Genomic DNA, 15,530 nt, shown 5'->3' with positions numbered 1-15,530 from the left:
GGAGCAAGGAATGCACACGCCTGGGTCACGGGGCCATGCTGGAGATGTAGATAGAGTTTCCGGGAGCACAAATATGAGTGTCATCGGTTCTGACTGGGAGAGATCATATATGATTCCAGGGGCAGTCATATTTGAGCTAGACCTTGAGGAATGAGAGGAAAGCCAGTAGGTGGAGAGGTACAGAAATGACATGAATGGCGTCTGTAAAGGCACACATGGTTCTATGGTGGAGACAAGGCAAGGTAGCGACTGAGTTGTGAAGATTTATTTATTTATTTACTCATTTATTTATGGCCACACCGCGCGGCATGTGGGATCTTAGTTCCCCGACCAGGTATCGAACCTGCGCCCCCCTGCGTTGGAAGCATGGAGTCTTAACCGCTGGACCACCAGGGATGTCCCTGAATTGTGGAGAATTTTAAATGTCACATTAGATTGTCATTTTACGCTAGGCAAGGCGAAACCAACATTCTGTACAACTGTCCTCATCCCTAGAGGACACATGGAGACTATTTTAGTCAGATTTCTTTGTAGACATACCTTGGCTTTCCCTACGTTGAGAATTCTACAAAGAGGAGCGTTCACAGCCCCATAAATAGAACACTTTCGTTCCTACCACGTGATAGTTGCCTTCAAAGTACATTGCTTCTTGAGTAGGTTGAATTTGTTTGAATCTTCTGAGGATCTATCAAGTATGCCCCTAGGCTGAAATTATGCCAAAAGATGACTCTGATCTGTGCACCCTGGAAGCCAGATGGGGGAACCAGTGAGATTACTGAGTGAAACAGATTTTGTGGATTTCCAGAAAAAAGTGTTCAATTATTTAACTTTCAGAAAAAGGCTGCCTCATTTGAGGAATCTGTCCCTCTTTGCGGAAGTGATTCTCTGATAGTAAATCACTGTCTGTCGCTCAGATAGTGTGCTTTGCTTGGAATGCTATCTAACATGAAGGAAGGTAGGACCATGGAGACATCATTCAGAAAAGACAGGTGTCCAGAAAGCTTGCAGTATTTTTATTGCAAGGTGGGTTTTTTTTCAGGGTTTTATCAAAACTTATTCCTGGGCTTCCCTGGTGGCGCAGTGGTTGAGAGTCCGCCTGCCGATGCAGGGGACACGGGTTCGTGCCCCGGTCCCGGAAGATCCCACATGCCGCGGAGCGGCTGGGCCCGTGAGCCATGGCCGCTGAGCCTGCACGTCCGGAGCCTGTGCTCCGCAACGGGAAAGGCCACAGCAGTGAGGGGCCCGCATACCGCAAAAAAAAAAAAAAAAACTTATTCCTGATAATATCTCAGCAAAATAGTACAAATTGAATGGCTTCCTTAGTGCCACTTTCACATGTAGCTCACTTCGCATTTTCCTCATCATCTTTTACTCCAAGTGGACCCACTGCTGCTCTGTAGATTACTTAGAGATTAAAATCTGCTGTTCATTTCACTTTGCTTATAAATGGATATTTTAAATAGCTGTTTATTGCGTACATACACGTATTACAAAACTTGAAAGAAGGTTTTATGGGTTTTTTTGTTTGTTTTCAAAAACAGTCTGTTGGGTCAGGAACCCTTCTTTTGTACGGGCAAGTCCAAAGAAAACATGGCCACGTACGTGGCAGGAAACCACGTTGCCGGGTTCAAAGTCTCCTGGCCTGCTCTCTCATGTCTGCTTGTAGAATTACTGTAAATTCCTTGTTTCTATATTGATTTGTGTGAAATGTTACTGTAAGGCAAGGATGGGGTGATGAGGGAATTTTTTTTTTCTTTTTAAGTCAAGGTCCAATGATCTGAAAAAAAAATCAATTTGGTTTATCTAAAAGTAAAAGGTAATCTTTCTTTGTAGCATCTCTTTAGAAATCTAGGCAGCCAGCATTGTAACAGTATAACACAGATTTCAGCCTGGGGCAATTGAAAATTATAGTACATAGTAACTGGATAATCTATGAAAATTAAGTACAGGGATCGGATGTTTATTTTCTCATTTAATCCGGAAGGGAGCAAAGCTCCATGTGACAGTTTTATGCTTGTCTTTTCAATCTTTGGCTCCTGTATTTTTCCAATACATTACACTTAGGTGGCTGCTTCTAATTTTTCCATTACCTTATTACAAAGAGAGCTAATCATTGATCAGTAGCACTTGCACTTAGGGCCTTTTCTAAAGCATCACATGAAATGTTATATATAGTTTTAGTTTCCAATGATAATAGTTTCTGCTATTAAAATAGAACACCAGTCATAACAAGCTCTAACAAAGTATGTCCTGAACTCCTGAAGGATATGGTTCTCCATGAAATTCATAGCTATAAATATTGAGCTTTTGTTTATCTACTTCTCTTGTAGGAACATTTCACACCTGAGTGCAAATTCAAAGAATCGGTGTTTGAAAATTATTATGTGACATATTCATCAATGATATACCGTCAGCAGCAGTCAGGCCGAGGGTGGTATCTGGGTCTGAACAAAGAAGGAGAGATCATGAAAGGAAACCATGTGAAGAAGAACAAGCCTGCAGCTCACTTTCTGCCCAAACCACTGAAAGGTAAACTTGATATTATACCAGCTATGGATTAAATGAGTATCGGTATTGAAATCAATCCTTTTTCACGCTTTCGAAAGTGGAATGTAATTCTTCCATACTGAGGCGTTTATACAAAAATTCAGTAACGTTTTACACTTAAAAAAACACTAAAGCATTGACAGTAGCATCTAATCTCCTGATTTTAACTTTTCCATAGTATATCTGCACGTGGTAACACCTTTCTTATGTGGAACTAGCTTAATTGCTAACTCAGGACAGCCAAGAACCCCAGATTATGCCCAAATGATCCCTGGACAGGAACACAGGTGCTAAAATGTGTGCATACTTAACGCTTATCAGAAAGCTCCTTGGGCCTGTCTCTCTAAGGGCCCAACCGTATTGTCCCAACAATTTTCATTCATTCATAGTTTTGTTTTTTTGTCATTAATAGCAGCTTAGTAGTAAATGAGAAAGGGTGAGGGATAGGAATGGGCTGCAGGAAGTAGGGATGTTAGAAGGAGTGAGATGTGGTGGAGAAGCGGTAGAAAATCCAGGCAGAGAAGAGCGGTTTACAGGAGGGGCTGCAGGAATTAGGGATGTTAGAAGGAGTGAGATGTGGTGGAGAAGCGGTAGAAAATCCAGGCAGAGAAGAGCGGTTTACAGGAGGGGCAGACATCCAGTCAAATCAACACAGCGCCCCTTGACAGCACATTTTCTGCAGCCAGATTACTTGGGTCCGAAGCCCAGCTTCCGCCTTTAGTAAACAGGTAGTCTTGGGCAGATTATTGAGCTCAAGTTCCTTCTGTAAAATATGGATACAAACACCTGCCTCGTGGGATTTGCATGTGGATTAAATGAGATAACACACGTGAAGCACTTACAACAGTATCTGGCACATTCTAAGTGCTCCATAAGTGTAAGCCAGGGCCGTTATTTACAGCACAACAATGATATTTACCATTTGTTGCATTAAGAACTGTGCTGATACTTAGAGTCTTGGAGAGTTTCATTTTAAAGTCTGAGAGAAATCAGTGTTTGAAAATGTTTAAACTTCTAAGAGCTTTATTAAATGCATTTTTCATTAATCCTCTCATATATCTAAAACCATCAGTGATAGAAATTAGGCGTTAGAATTCTCTACACGCTTCTGTACCAAGACTGGATTTTGCTTCATCTGGTCCAGTCCGCTCTCTCCTGAGTCCTTGAAAGCGGCATTTTTCAGGTTTGGCCTCCAGCCTGGAAGCCTAGTGGGCAGAAGGGGAGTTGAGGGCCAGTGCGGTGGCCTTTGATGCCGTGTCTCTGTGCTTTGCAGTGGCCATGTACAAGGAGCCGTCTCTGCACGACCTCACGGAGTTCTCCCGATCTGGAAGCGGGACCCCAACCAAGAGCAGAAGTGTCTCCGGCGTACTGAATGGAGGCAAATCCATGAGCCACAATGAATCAACGTAGCCAGTGAGGGCAAAACAAGGGCTCTGTAACAGAACCTTACCTCCAGGTGCTGTTAATTCTAGCAGTCCTTCACCCAAAAGTTCAGATTTGTCCATGATGTTTACCAAACAAACAAGGCAGAGTTCACTGCTCTAATCTGCCATCAAACCTTCTTCTCATCCATACAAACGCCCCGTAATTTAGAACGAGCTTGTGCGAAAAAAGAGTGCCAAGCACGGTCAGTGAATTAAATCTGGGAGAAGGACTGCCCAATTTTCTCATGATCTCACCTATGCTTTGGGGAAGACAAACCAAAAACATTTCACAGCACTAATGCTGATTTAAAAAATCGCTCTCCAACCAAGAAAATTGAAAAGACCACCATTGTTCTTCAAAAGCAAACGACAAAACAAAACAGAACAAAATTAACTGCTTCAATGTTTTGTAGGGGCACACAAAATTCTGTGGACCCGTGTTGTTTTCTTGGCTTAATGTTTTCTGTCTATGCTTGAGTCGTATGTATTCTTTACTTTAGCATAGCGCAACTTTATGATTTCTGGAATTCAGTGGTTCTATTGACTCTGTGTCACTTCATCCAACTCAACCAAATTCAGGGTTGAAGCTGAATTGGCATCTCAGGCTCAAAGTAACAGTGTTCTTGTGATTTTACCAAATTTTTTTTCCCTTTACATTCGTAGTATTCTGATCGAGTTCTTGTGCTGTACTTTGTGCGTAGAAATTGTGTTGTGTTGTCAACCCCAGTCAGTAAAGATTACTTAAAAAAAAAAGATTATCCTCAAGTATAGATTTCTCTTAATTCCATTTGTGTTATCATGTTAAACTACTATTGTGGCTTCTTGTGTAAAGACAGGAACTGTGGAACTGTGATGTTGTCTTTCGTGTTGTTAAAATAAGAAATGTCTTATCTGTGTATGTATAAGTCCTCCTGTCATTGTATTTGGCGCGTGAATATTGTGTACAAGGAAATGTTAAAAGACTGGTTACCCCTAAACAACATATACTTATACCTGCTTCTGGAAAAGTGTTTAAGACTTAGCTAGGTTTCCATTTAGATCTTCATATCTGTTGCATGGAAGAAAGTTGGAATCTTGGCATAGAGTTGCATGATATGTAAGATTTTGTGCATTAATAATTGTTAAAATCTGTGTTCCAAAAGTGGACATAGCATGTACAGGCAGATTTCTGTCCTGTGCACAAAAAAGTTTAAAAAAAGTTGTTTAATATTTGTTGTTGTATACCCAGATACGCACCGAATAAACTCTTTCTATTCATTCAAAGAAAAATCCTCCAACGTGTATTTGTTGAGCGTCCATTATGTGCCGTGAACTGTGGTAGAAACTGGAGTTACACACTGAATTATGTACATCAGGTCACTGCCCTCAGATAATCTAGTCTAGAGATTTACATTTACACGAACACTCTTGAAAGTGTAGTTATTGTACTAGTTGTTGTACTTGAACTTCAGATTGGAACAGAAGAATTCTCATTCCCATTCAGCGATGCATTGTACAAAAGACACCTATGTTCTAGTACCCTCCCTGCCATTCACTCTGTCATTTCCCCTCTCTGTTTCTCATTTCTCTCAGTAGAGGGAAGGAACGGGACTAAATATCTCAAGTCCTTTCCACCTCCGAAAACTGAAGGAAAACATAAACATTTTCTCTTTTTATTAAAATTTCAGAACATATATTAAAATTGAAAGATTTTTACAGTGAACGTCGGTAAACGTACACCTGTGTTCCACCATTAACATATTACTATACTATACATCTATCCGTCCATCAATTTATCAATCCATCTTATGTTTGACATATTTCAAAATAGATTGCAGACATATGTACACTTCCTCCTAATTCCTTATGTATATCTGTAACTAGAGTTCAATGTTCGTTGCAGTTTTTTCTCTTTTTATTTTTAATCTTTTGGCCGCACCGCGCAGCATGTGGAATCTTACTCCCTGACCAGGGATCAAACCCGCGCCCCCTGCATTGGAAGTGCAGAGTCTTAACCACTAGACCACCAGGGAAGTGCCTGCAGTTTTTTCTCTTAATATAAAACTTACAATGAAGTGCGCGTACCTTTAGTGTATGTTTGTTGAGTTGCCAAAGGCATACATTTGTGTAACCATAAACGTTTTCAATGTTGATGACTTTTCACTAGCTCCCCAAAGCTGCCATTGCCTGGTTATGACGCTTTCAGAGTAGTCGATGTAGGTAAGTAGGAGTGGAGGAACAGGTGAAACATAATTGACTGGCACTTTTCAGGGCATCCATCAAATGAAGTTACCCGGGCCCCAGGCAGCATGCTTTTGCACAGAGGGGAGGCTGCGCATTCCTAAGATGTCTGGGCCAGGTTCAGCAGGATCTCCTAGTCCAGCCCAGCTCGGTCACCTTGTGATCCCGTCTTAAGCCTTCATCCTGCCAGCGCTCTAAGGTCCAGCTTGCATGAAAGAGGCTGCCTGCCCAGCTTGGACAGGAGCCTGGGTACCATATACCATAAGTAGACTTGCTCAACCCTGCCCCCTATTCAGTCCCACTCATTTTCAGTCCGTAGAGAAAAGTAGTGCATTGTCTCTTTTTTTTTTTTTTTTTTTTTTTTTTTTTTTTTTGCGGTACGTGGACCTCTCACTATTGTGGCCTCTCCCGTTGCAGAGCACAGGCTCCGGACGCGCAGGCCCAGTGGCCATGGCTCACGGGCCCAGCCGCTCTATGGCATGTGGGATCTTCCCGGACCAGGGCACGAACCCGTGTCCCCTGCTTCGGCAGACGGACTCTCAACCACTGCGCCACCAGGGAAGCCCTATCGTCTAACTCTTGCTCCAAGGGCTTTAAGGTTTGGTTATTGATTAGTTTGCTTGTGGCTCTTGCTTTTTCATTGTTCAGGAATAGCATAGGTCTGCTAGTCATAAACAAGTCAGAACCTTGGTGTCTTGGGGAGGCCTGGCATAAATAAGAAGGGGCCAAAATGCCCAGGAATAATCCTTTAGTCACAGCATTCTCAACGAGCTGCTGCAAGTTGTTTTTAACAGAAGGTGGTGTTTAAATAAATCAATAATTAAATCGTCCTCCAAAATACCTCCCTACAAACAGTGATACTTTCACACATCTTCATTACACACACACACACACACACACACACACACACACACACACACTTCAGTATCATTTCTCATGGTTGAAAATATTAGCCCTGCCACACGTGTGATGAAATATTTTTGGAAAAACATCACAAGGACTATTGGCTCTCAGACCTTTGTCCACATCAGAAACACCTGGAGGGCTTGTAAGACACAGATTGGTGGACTCCACCTCCAGCGTTTCTGATTCAGTAGGTCTGGGGTGGGCTCAAGTGTTTGGATGTTTACGTTCCCAGGTGATGCTGAGGCCTCTGGTCCTGGGGAACCACACTTTGAGAACCACTGGCCCGCACACTCTCTTTCAGGATTGAAAATGAGCATTAGCACATTGAATTCTAGAAAGTCTTCTGTTAAGGAAGCCTGCTTAACTTTGGGAGCTGCTGGGATGAACAGACTTATTTGGCCATGAAGCCATAGTTTCACAGAGCACATACTAACCCTGCCAGAGAACGGTGATCCTCAGGCCTTTGGCAGTGCCAGGACCATCTGTGGTTTTAGGCCAGGCCTGGGAACATGCTGGATTGGGCTCCCACCACAGTCTGAGCCCACTGCTCTGTGGCGCCCAGTCAATCTCACGTCGTCACACTCTCTGTGAGTGTATATCCAATCCTTGCGTTGTATTGAGCCTAGGAGACCAATAAGGAAAACAACAACCGCTGCAGCGACTTTCTTCAAGCTACTTGCAGTTATTTAAAAGAAAAACAAATGCCAGCATTTTCCTCCAGGACCTGTGCTTGTACCTGGAGAGAACACGTACTCATTGCCATGGAATCCTTAAAGGATTGAGGGGAGAAGTGACCTGTAGCCCTTGCCCTCACCTCCCTCCGCAGCACACCGTCCCAGTCCTAAGCCAGTCAGTCAATTTCACCGAAGAACTTTTCAAAGGAGCCAGCTACATGTTTCCGAATTTTCCAAGCACCCATTGTCCAAGTGAACACATGGGGGAAAATGAATATCCAGTAGGATCACCTTTTCATCTGCACCGTCTGGTTGTAACCAATCTGCATAGAAGGGGTGGTGGAATCAGGGCTGATAACCGTTTTGAATAACTGTCATCCAGATGTGCCTTAGAAGCCTCATTTAGCTGAGGTGTGTCATTCACAGGTTAAATTGAAATGTGCCTTCACTGGCACGACTGTATTCCTACGAACAGTCTTTTCAAGGCAATCTAGGCTTTTCCTATCATGCTTCTCAAACTTCTTCCAACCTCTGGTCAAAGCCATTTCCACATTTTAGGTCTTGATTATAGCAGCATCCCACTACAGTACCAAAATCTCTACAGGGATATGGCAGAGGCATAATGGATGACCATTTCCAATTGAAAACCCAAGTGGAATGGAGAACAGTATGGAGGTTCCTTAAAAAACTAAAAATAGAACTACAATAGGACCCAGTAATCCCAACTACTGGGCATATACCCTGAGAAAACCATAATTCAAAAAGAGCCATGTACCACAATGTTCATTGCAGCTCTATTTACAATAGCCAGGACATGGAAGCAACCTAAGTGTCCATCGACAGATGAATGGATAAAGAAGATGTGGCACATATATACAATGGAATATTAGCCATAAAAAGAAGTGAAATTGAGTTATTTGTAGTGAGGTGGAAGGACCTAGAGTCTGTCATACAGAGTGAAGTAAGTCAGAAAGAGAAAGACAAATACCGTATGCTAACACATATATATGGAATCCAAGGGGGAAAAGAAAAGGTCATGAAGAACCTAGGGGTAAGACAGGAATAAAGGCACAGACCTACTAGAAAACGGACTTGAGGATATGGGGAGGGGGAAGGGTAAGCTGTGACAGAGTGAGAGAGTGGCATGGACATATATACACTACCAAACGTAAAATAGATAGCTAGTGGGAAGCAGCCGCATAGCACAGGGAGATCAGCTCGGTGCTTTGTGACCACCTAGAGTGGTGGGATAGGGAGAGTGAGAGGGAGGGAGACGCAAGAGGGAAGAGATATGGGGATATATGTATATGTATAGCTGATTCACTTTGTTATAAAGCAGAAACTAACACACCATTGTAAAGCAATTATACTCCAATAAAGATGTTAAAAACGAAAAACAAGTGGAGAACTGTAGCTAGGGTAGGCCACTTGTGCCCCAAATTATTAGCCTTATTGACAATGACAACTTTTCATACTTTCCATTACTCTATATGCCAACATGTGGTCCCATGGTTTGACTTCCATGTGTGTTTAGCTATCCTGGAATGAAGACACCCGGCCGCCGTGCTAGCTTGTTCTGTCACCTTGGGTACACTCTTTCCCCCCTAGTGAATGGGAACGCTACAAGCGTGTACACACAACAGAATGTGCCTCAAATTCTGGGCTGCTCTTTAGCTCTAAATGGGAAAAAAAAGAAAAAGGAGAAAAATCCAGACAGAGAAATAGCATTTGAGTGCTATTCTTTCATGGATCGTCACATCCTGGACCTCTTTAATCGCTAAGCATTGTACTGCTCTTTAGGGGTTAGTTTGAATTTGTTGCACAGAGAACAATAATCTATGCCAAATCAGTCGGCCCTTTTGCTAATATCACATGAGTACATGGTATTTTCTTCATCACAGTTACTCTAATAATAAATACAGAAAAGTACATGGCATCCTTAGGGGAATGTTTCATTTTCTATGTGGGCATTCTCGAAGAGGTTTGTAACAGCTGCAATTCTGTCCTTATGCAGGAATGGATGGTTTTCAGTATTAGGATTCTAAACTAATTTACCAAATGTCAACCCAATATTTCCTTTCCTGTTAATTTTTGTTTCACACACTCTGCCTCTCTGTCTCTCATCAGTCGCTTCACACATACACACACACATAGATGTGCCCCCGAAAGTTCTCAGAGATGCTCTGTTCCTCTGGGAAGATGACGTATGTCTATTCAGTAGGGAGGCTGGGACAGCTAAGTTTCAAAAGCCAGGACTCAAGACATAGAGATGGCCAACAGGTACATGAAAAGATGCTCAACATCGCTAGTCATCAGGGAAATGCAAATTAAAACCACAGTGAGATACCTAACCTCACACCTGTCAGAATGGCTATTATCAAAAAGACAAGAGGGCTTCCCTGGTGGCACAGTGGTTGAGAGTCCACCTGCCGATGCAGGGGACACGGGTTCGTGCCCCGGTCTGGGAAGATCCCACATGCCGCGGAGCAGCTGGGCCTGTGAGCCATGGCCGCTGAGCCTGCGTGTCCGGAGCCTGTGCTCCGCAACGGGAGAGGCCGCAGCAGTGAGAGGCCTGCGTACTGCAAAAAAAAAAAAAAAAAGACAAGAAATAATAAGAGTTGTGAGGCCGTGGACAAAAGGGAATCCTCCTACACTGTTGGTGGGAATGTAAATTGGTGCAGCCACTATGGAGAACAGTATAGAGATTCCTCAAAAAGTCAAAAATAGAGCTACCATATGATCCAACAATTCCACCTCTTGATATTTACTCAAAGAAAACAAAAACATTAATTTTAAAGAATCTGATAAAGAATATATATATGTATGTATAACTGAATCACTATGCTGTACTCTTGAAACTAACACATTGTAAATCAACTATACTTCAACTGAAAAAAAACAATGTGAATAAGATAACCTAAAAAAGATATGTGCTCCCCTAAGTTTATTGCAGCATTATTGACAATAGCCAAGATATGGAAGCCACCTAAGTGCCCACTAATAGATGAATGGATAGAGAAGATGTGGTATATAAATATACAGTGGAATACTAGCCATGAAAAAGAATGAAATCTTGCCATTTGTGACAACGCGGAAAAAACAAAACAAAAAAAGCAAGACAAAACAGAAACGGACTCATAGGTACCAAGAGCAAACTGGTGGTTACCAGAGGGGAGGCGGGGTGAGGGGATTAAGAGGTACAAACTTCCACTTATAAAATAAACAAGTCACGGGGATATGTACAGCACAAAGAATATAGCCAATAATACTTTAATAATTGTGTGCGGGGCCAGATAGTAACCAGACTTATAGTGATCATTTTATAATGGATAAAAATATCAATCACTATGTTGTACACCTGAAACTAACAGAATATTATATGTCAGCCATACTTCAAAAAATACCAGGAAGAATAAAGTAAGATGGCTTCTGAAGCTATGACACTTCTGTTCACTAAGGAGGATTGCCCAGGTGTGTCCTCACAACAAATGAGCATGCCTGCAACATTCTGTACTCTAAATAATTGTGTGCACTCTTAAAATAATTTGTTTTTGATTCTGTAAAGTTAATGCTTAAAGTAAGAGAAATGTACAAGGGCGATGAATGAGTAAAAGCTTGGCTTCCTGGAGTCAGTTGCTCAGGTCGTTTATCACCTTATAAGCTGTCAGTGCAGCGCGGCACGTAGCTGAGCCGTGGAGAAAGCATTCACGCAAGGACAAACGGATTGAGACTGAGTCAGTCTTGCAGAAAAAGAGAGATTCTGGGGTTTTAGCAACGTGGAAATTTCCCTTCCTTACTGGAATTAATAAAGTGGAATTCCAACTGGAAATAATTGCTCAGCTTTACATTCTTCGTATATGTAAACCTCTCCATCACTAATACCCTGGTACAAACTGGATGGTCACAACCCAAGTGTTCTTTTCTTCTTTAAAAGTTGCAAAACTAGGTTCAATTAGTTCTCAAAGGCTGGCTGTACTACAGTTTTCCCTTGAATATAAAACAGCTGAACAAAACAGCTTGCACAACATTTGAGTTTCCTGGGTCTTAGGGACATTTCAAAGTACACCATCATTACGTTCACCGACATACTGTATGCCAAATCCACACAAAACACTGCCCTATGGTGTGTGTGCGTGTGTGTGTAGCGGCCAGGGCAGTGAATAAAGAGTCCTGCTACCTGCTCTCGGAGGTTTCAGTCAGGAGGTCTTCAAATCTCCTTGGAGTCACCTGCATCAAGTAATATATCATGTGACTAAACTGTGCTAGGAACCAAATACACAGGTTCTACTTTCCAGAGACGCTCAGTCTAGAATAGTAGACATGCAACTGTCAAATTTAGTCAGTTAGTATAAACACTGTAAAACGTATAACCAAGGTGTCGGGAGAACACAGTGGAGGAAGAAATTGATCAGGGAAACTGAAAAAGTTGCAAAGAGGAGTTGATCTTTGAGTTGAGTCTTAAAAGATGAGCTAGAAAGGTAGTGTAGGTGGCTCTAGGACAGAAAACAATATAAGCAAAGCATAGAGTCATTAAATAGCATTGAGTGTCCAGATAACATCAGTTAGCCTAGTGTAGCTGGACCATAGGAGGCAGAGCCCCTGCTACGCAAGTGATGCTCCAGAGAAGAATAACCTCCCCGCAGTGCTTCATTCCATTATGTCTCACTGCCAGAAAGAGGCTGTGAGCCACCTAAGTCTGGATTATTGGCCTGTCTTTGAAACCTAGTTGCTCTATATGTTTTGTAAAAACCTGATGAGTAAATTACTCTCTTCAGTAGACAAAAATCAAAGATAATTGTCTGAGCAAAGTATGATTCACAGCCTTGCTTATTAGACTGGAGTGGATGGGTCTTACTAATTCCCCCTTCTCTACTGAACAATCTGTTCTTTGCCTGCTCTGAAAAGAATTTGTCAAGCAATATGGGTTGTTTGACCAGTACAATCATATAGAGAAAGAAAAGCAGCAGCAAGATAATGAAAGGAAAACTTTCTTCAAGCAAATTCCTTCCATCTAAAATGTACATTTTAATGATTTTTCCTTTGAATACAGTTTATTTGGAATTTTCAGATTTACACATTTATTTAAAATAACCTCTCTCCCTCCCTCTCCATACACCACCACATACATGCACCTACGCATGCCCGCATACACACACACACACACACACACACACACACACTATTTGTATACTTCTTTGGGAAGGAGAGCTAAAATTTTCATATAATGTACAAACTTCTTAAGTGTACCAATTAGTTTGGTTTGACAAACGCATACACCATGGAAAGCAAACCCCTGTAATATAGAGTGTTTCCAGCACCACAGCAAGTTTTCTTGTGCCACTTCCCAGTCAATATGCATCCACCACCCACAGGCAACCAGTGGTCTGATTTTTTTTCACCTTAGATGACTTGTTTTTGTTTTAGAACTTATTACAAATATTGTCATACATATGTGCTCTTTGTGTAAGACTTTTTGTTTTGTTTTGTTTTTGCGGTACGCGGATCTCTCGCTGTTGTGGCCTCTCCCGTTGCAGAGCACAGGCTCCGGACGCGCAGGCTCAGCGGCCATGGCTCACGGGCCCAGCCGCTCTGCGGCATGTGGGATCTTCCCGAACCGGGACATGAACCCGTATCCCCTGCATCGGTGGCAGGCGGACTCTCAACCACTGCGCCACCAGGGAAGCCCTGTAAGACTTCTTTTGCTCAGGAAAATGTTTCTGAGATCCATCCATGTTGTCGTGTGTCTTTCATCCCTTTTTACTGATAAGTAGTATTACAAAATATGACTATAGCCACAGTTTGCTTACCCATTTCCAGTTGACAACACCTGGGCTGTTTCCAAATTTGGGCTGCTTGGAAGAGAGCTGCTATAAACAGTTTTACACAGGTTTTTGTGGACATGGACTCTCATTTCTCTTAGGTAAATACCAAGGAGTGGATTTTCTGTGTCCTAGAGTAGATGTATGGTTCATTTTATGAGCCTGTCAGAACTTTTGCCAAAGTAGTACTTTCTTTTACACTCCTACCAGCAGTGTATAAAAGTTCCAGTTGGGCTTCCCTGGTGGCGCAGTGGTTGAGAGTCCGCCTGCCAATGCAGGGGACACGGGTTTGTGCCCCGGTCTGGGAAGATCCCACATGACACGGAGCGGCTGCGCCCGTGAGCCATGGCTGCTGAGCCTGCGCGTCCGGAGCCTGTGCGCCGCAATGGGAGAGGCCACAACAGTGAGAGGCCCGCGTACCGCATAAAAAAAAAAAAAAGTTCCAGTTGCTCCAAATCCTTGTCAACATTTGGTGTATCCAGTCTTGTTAATTTTAGCCATTCTGGTATGTGTGTAGAGGTATCACATTTGGCTTTAATCTGCATTTCCCTGATGATTAGTGATGTCAAGCACGTTTTCATGTGCTTATTGGCCATTCATGTATCCTCCTGTGTGACGTGGGTGCTCCCCTGATTTGCCCATGTATATCACATTGTCTTTTTATTATTGATCTGTAGGAATTCTTTATATAACCCAGATACCAGTTCTTTGTCAGATATATGATTTGTGAATATTCTTTTCCAGTTTATGGCCTTTGTATTGATTGTCTTAATGGTGTCTTTTAGTGAGCAGAAATCTTAATTTTGATAAAATCTAATTTATAAATTTCCTTTTTTTATTATTGATTTTTGTGTCTTATCCTTAGCTTCTAAATTTACAACTATGATCCAGCTCAAATTAATTTTTGTGTATGGTGTAAGGTCCTAGTTGAGGTTAATTTTTAAATATGGATATCCAGCCCCACTGGCTGAAAAGACTTTTCTTTCCACATTAGGCTGCTGTGGTGTCTTTGACAGAAATCAAATAACCACGTATGTGTGAGTCTATTTCCAGACTCTCTATTCAGTCCTACTGGTATAGTTATTGATTCTGTCTAAATTACTGTAACTCTGTAGTAGGTCTTGAAGTCTGGTAATAATTCCTTCCACTTTGTTCTTCTTTCCCAGGTAGCTTTTAAACATTCTAGGTCCTTATCTGGGTAGCTGAAGCTGTCCCACAGGCTTGCACTTTAATCTTCTACCTTTCCATCCACTCCAAGTGCTCACCTGATCTCCTGTTTTCACAAATCATTGCTGACTAATGAATCTCCAAATCGTAATATCTGGCTAAGTCTAATTCATGCCCCAAGCCCATGTAGACATTCCCCTAAAGCTTAGCTATTTCTCCACATCAATAACGAATTGAACTCACTAGGCTTTCCCACAAGCTGGCCCAAATCAGGAGTAAGACCATTCTTACCAGCTTCAAGCTCAGAAAAACAAGTTCTTTGCATTGCCTCTTCATCTCCCATGGCTAATCATTGAGGGTTGCCAAATATTTATTTGCTTTTTGTTTTCTATTTTTTAACCATTCTTACAGCCACCTTCTCTGGAACATTCCACCTGAATTAATGCTCTTGTCTCCCACTATCTCCCCTTCCTATCCCAGCTAGATAAACGTCCTAAAAATCCTTTAGGCCATATTATTTCCTTATTAGACAATGTCTGATCAATTCTAAACCTCTGGATTTGGCCCTTGGAGGCTCTTCCACGTGTGGTCTTCCTCCAACTCTCTCACCTCCTCTCCTGGTAGCCTTTATAAATAAAGGTGCTATCTGGTAGTTATTTGAGCCTTTCAACAATGTTTTTCTAAATCCATAAAATTCAGCCTTTCCAGATATTACAAGGTGTAGCTACAAAAAATTTTCTCAGGTCAGAAGGAAAAAACCATTCCTACTATTT

At 42.1% G+C, this 15,530-nt stretch overlaps 1 protein-coding gene across 2 annotated transcripts in view; it reads left to right on the top strand.

The window, feature by feature from the left end:
* FGF13 (fibroblast growth factor 13) overlaps positions 1-5,234 on the top strand; it is a 504,867-nt gene extending 499,633 nt beyond the window's left edge. For both annotated transcript variants that reach the window (XM_065900451.1, XM_065900452.1), the window contains 2 exons: positions 2,331-2,529; positions 3,821-5,234. In XM_065900451.1, coding sequence (XP_065756523.1) covers positions 2,331-2,529; positions 3,821-3,957 — 336 coding nt within the window. In that variant the 3' untranslated portion in view covers positions 3,958-5,234. The remainder of the gene's footprint in view (positions 1-2,330; positions 2,530-3,820) is intronic.
* Positions 5,235-15,530: the final 10,296 nt, after the last annotated feature.

This window comes from Phocoena phocoena, chromosome X, assembly GCF_963924675.1.
Source record: "Phocoena phocoena chromosome X, mPhoPho1.1, whole genome shotgun sequence".
In the NCBI taxonomy this organism is placed as follows: domain Eukaryota; kingdom Metazoa; phylum Chordata; class Mammalia; order Artiodactyla; family Phocoenidae; genus Phocoena; species Phocoena phocoena.
Note: the sequence above shows the minus strand (reverse complement) of the source record. Positions and strands in the feature narration are given on the sequence as shown.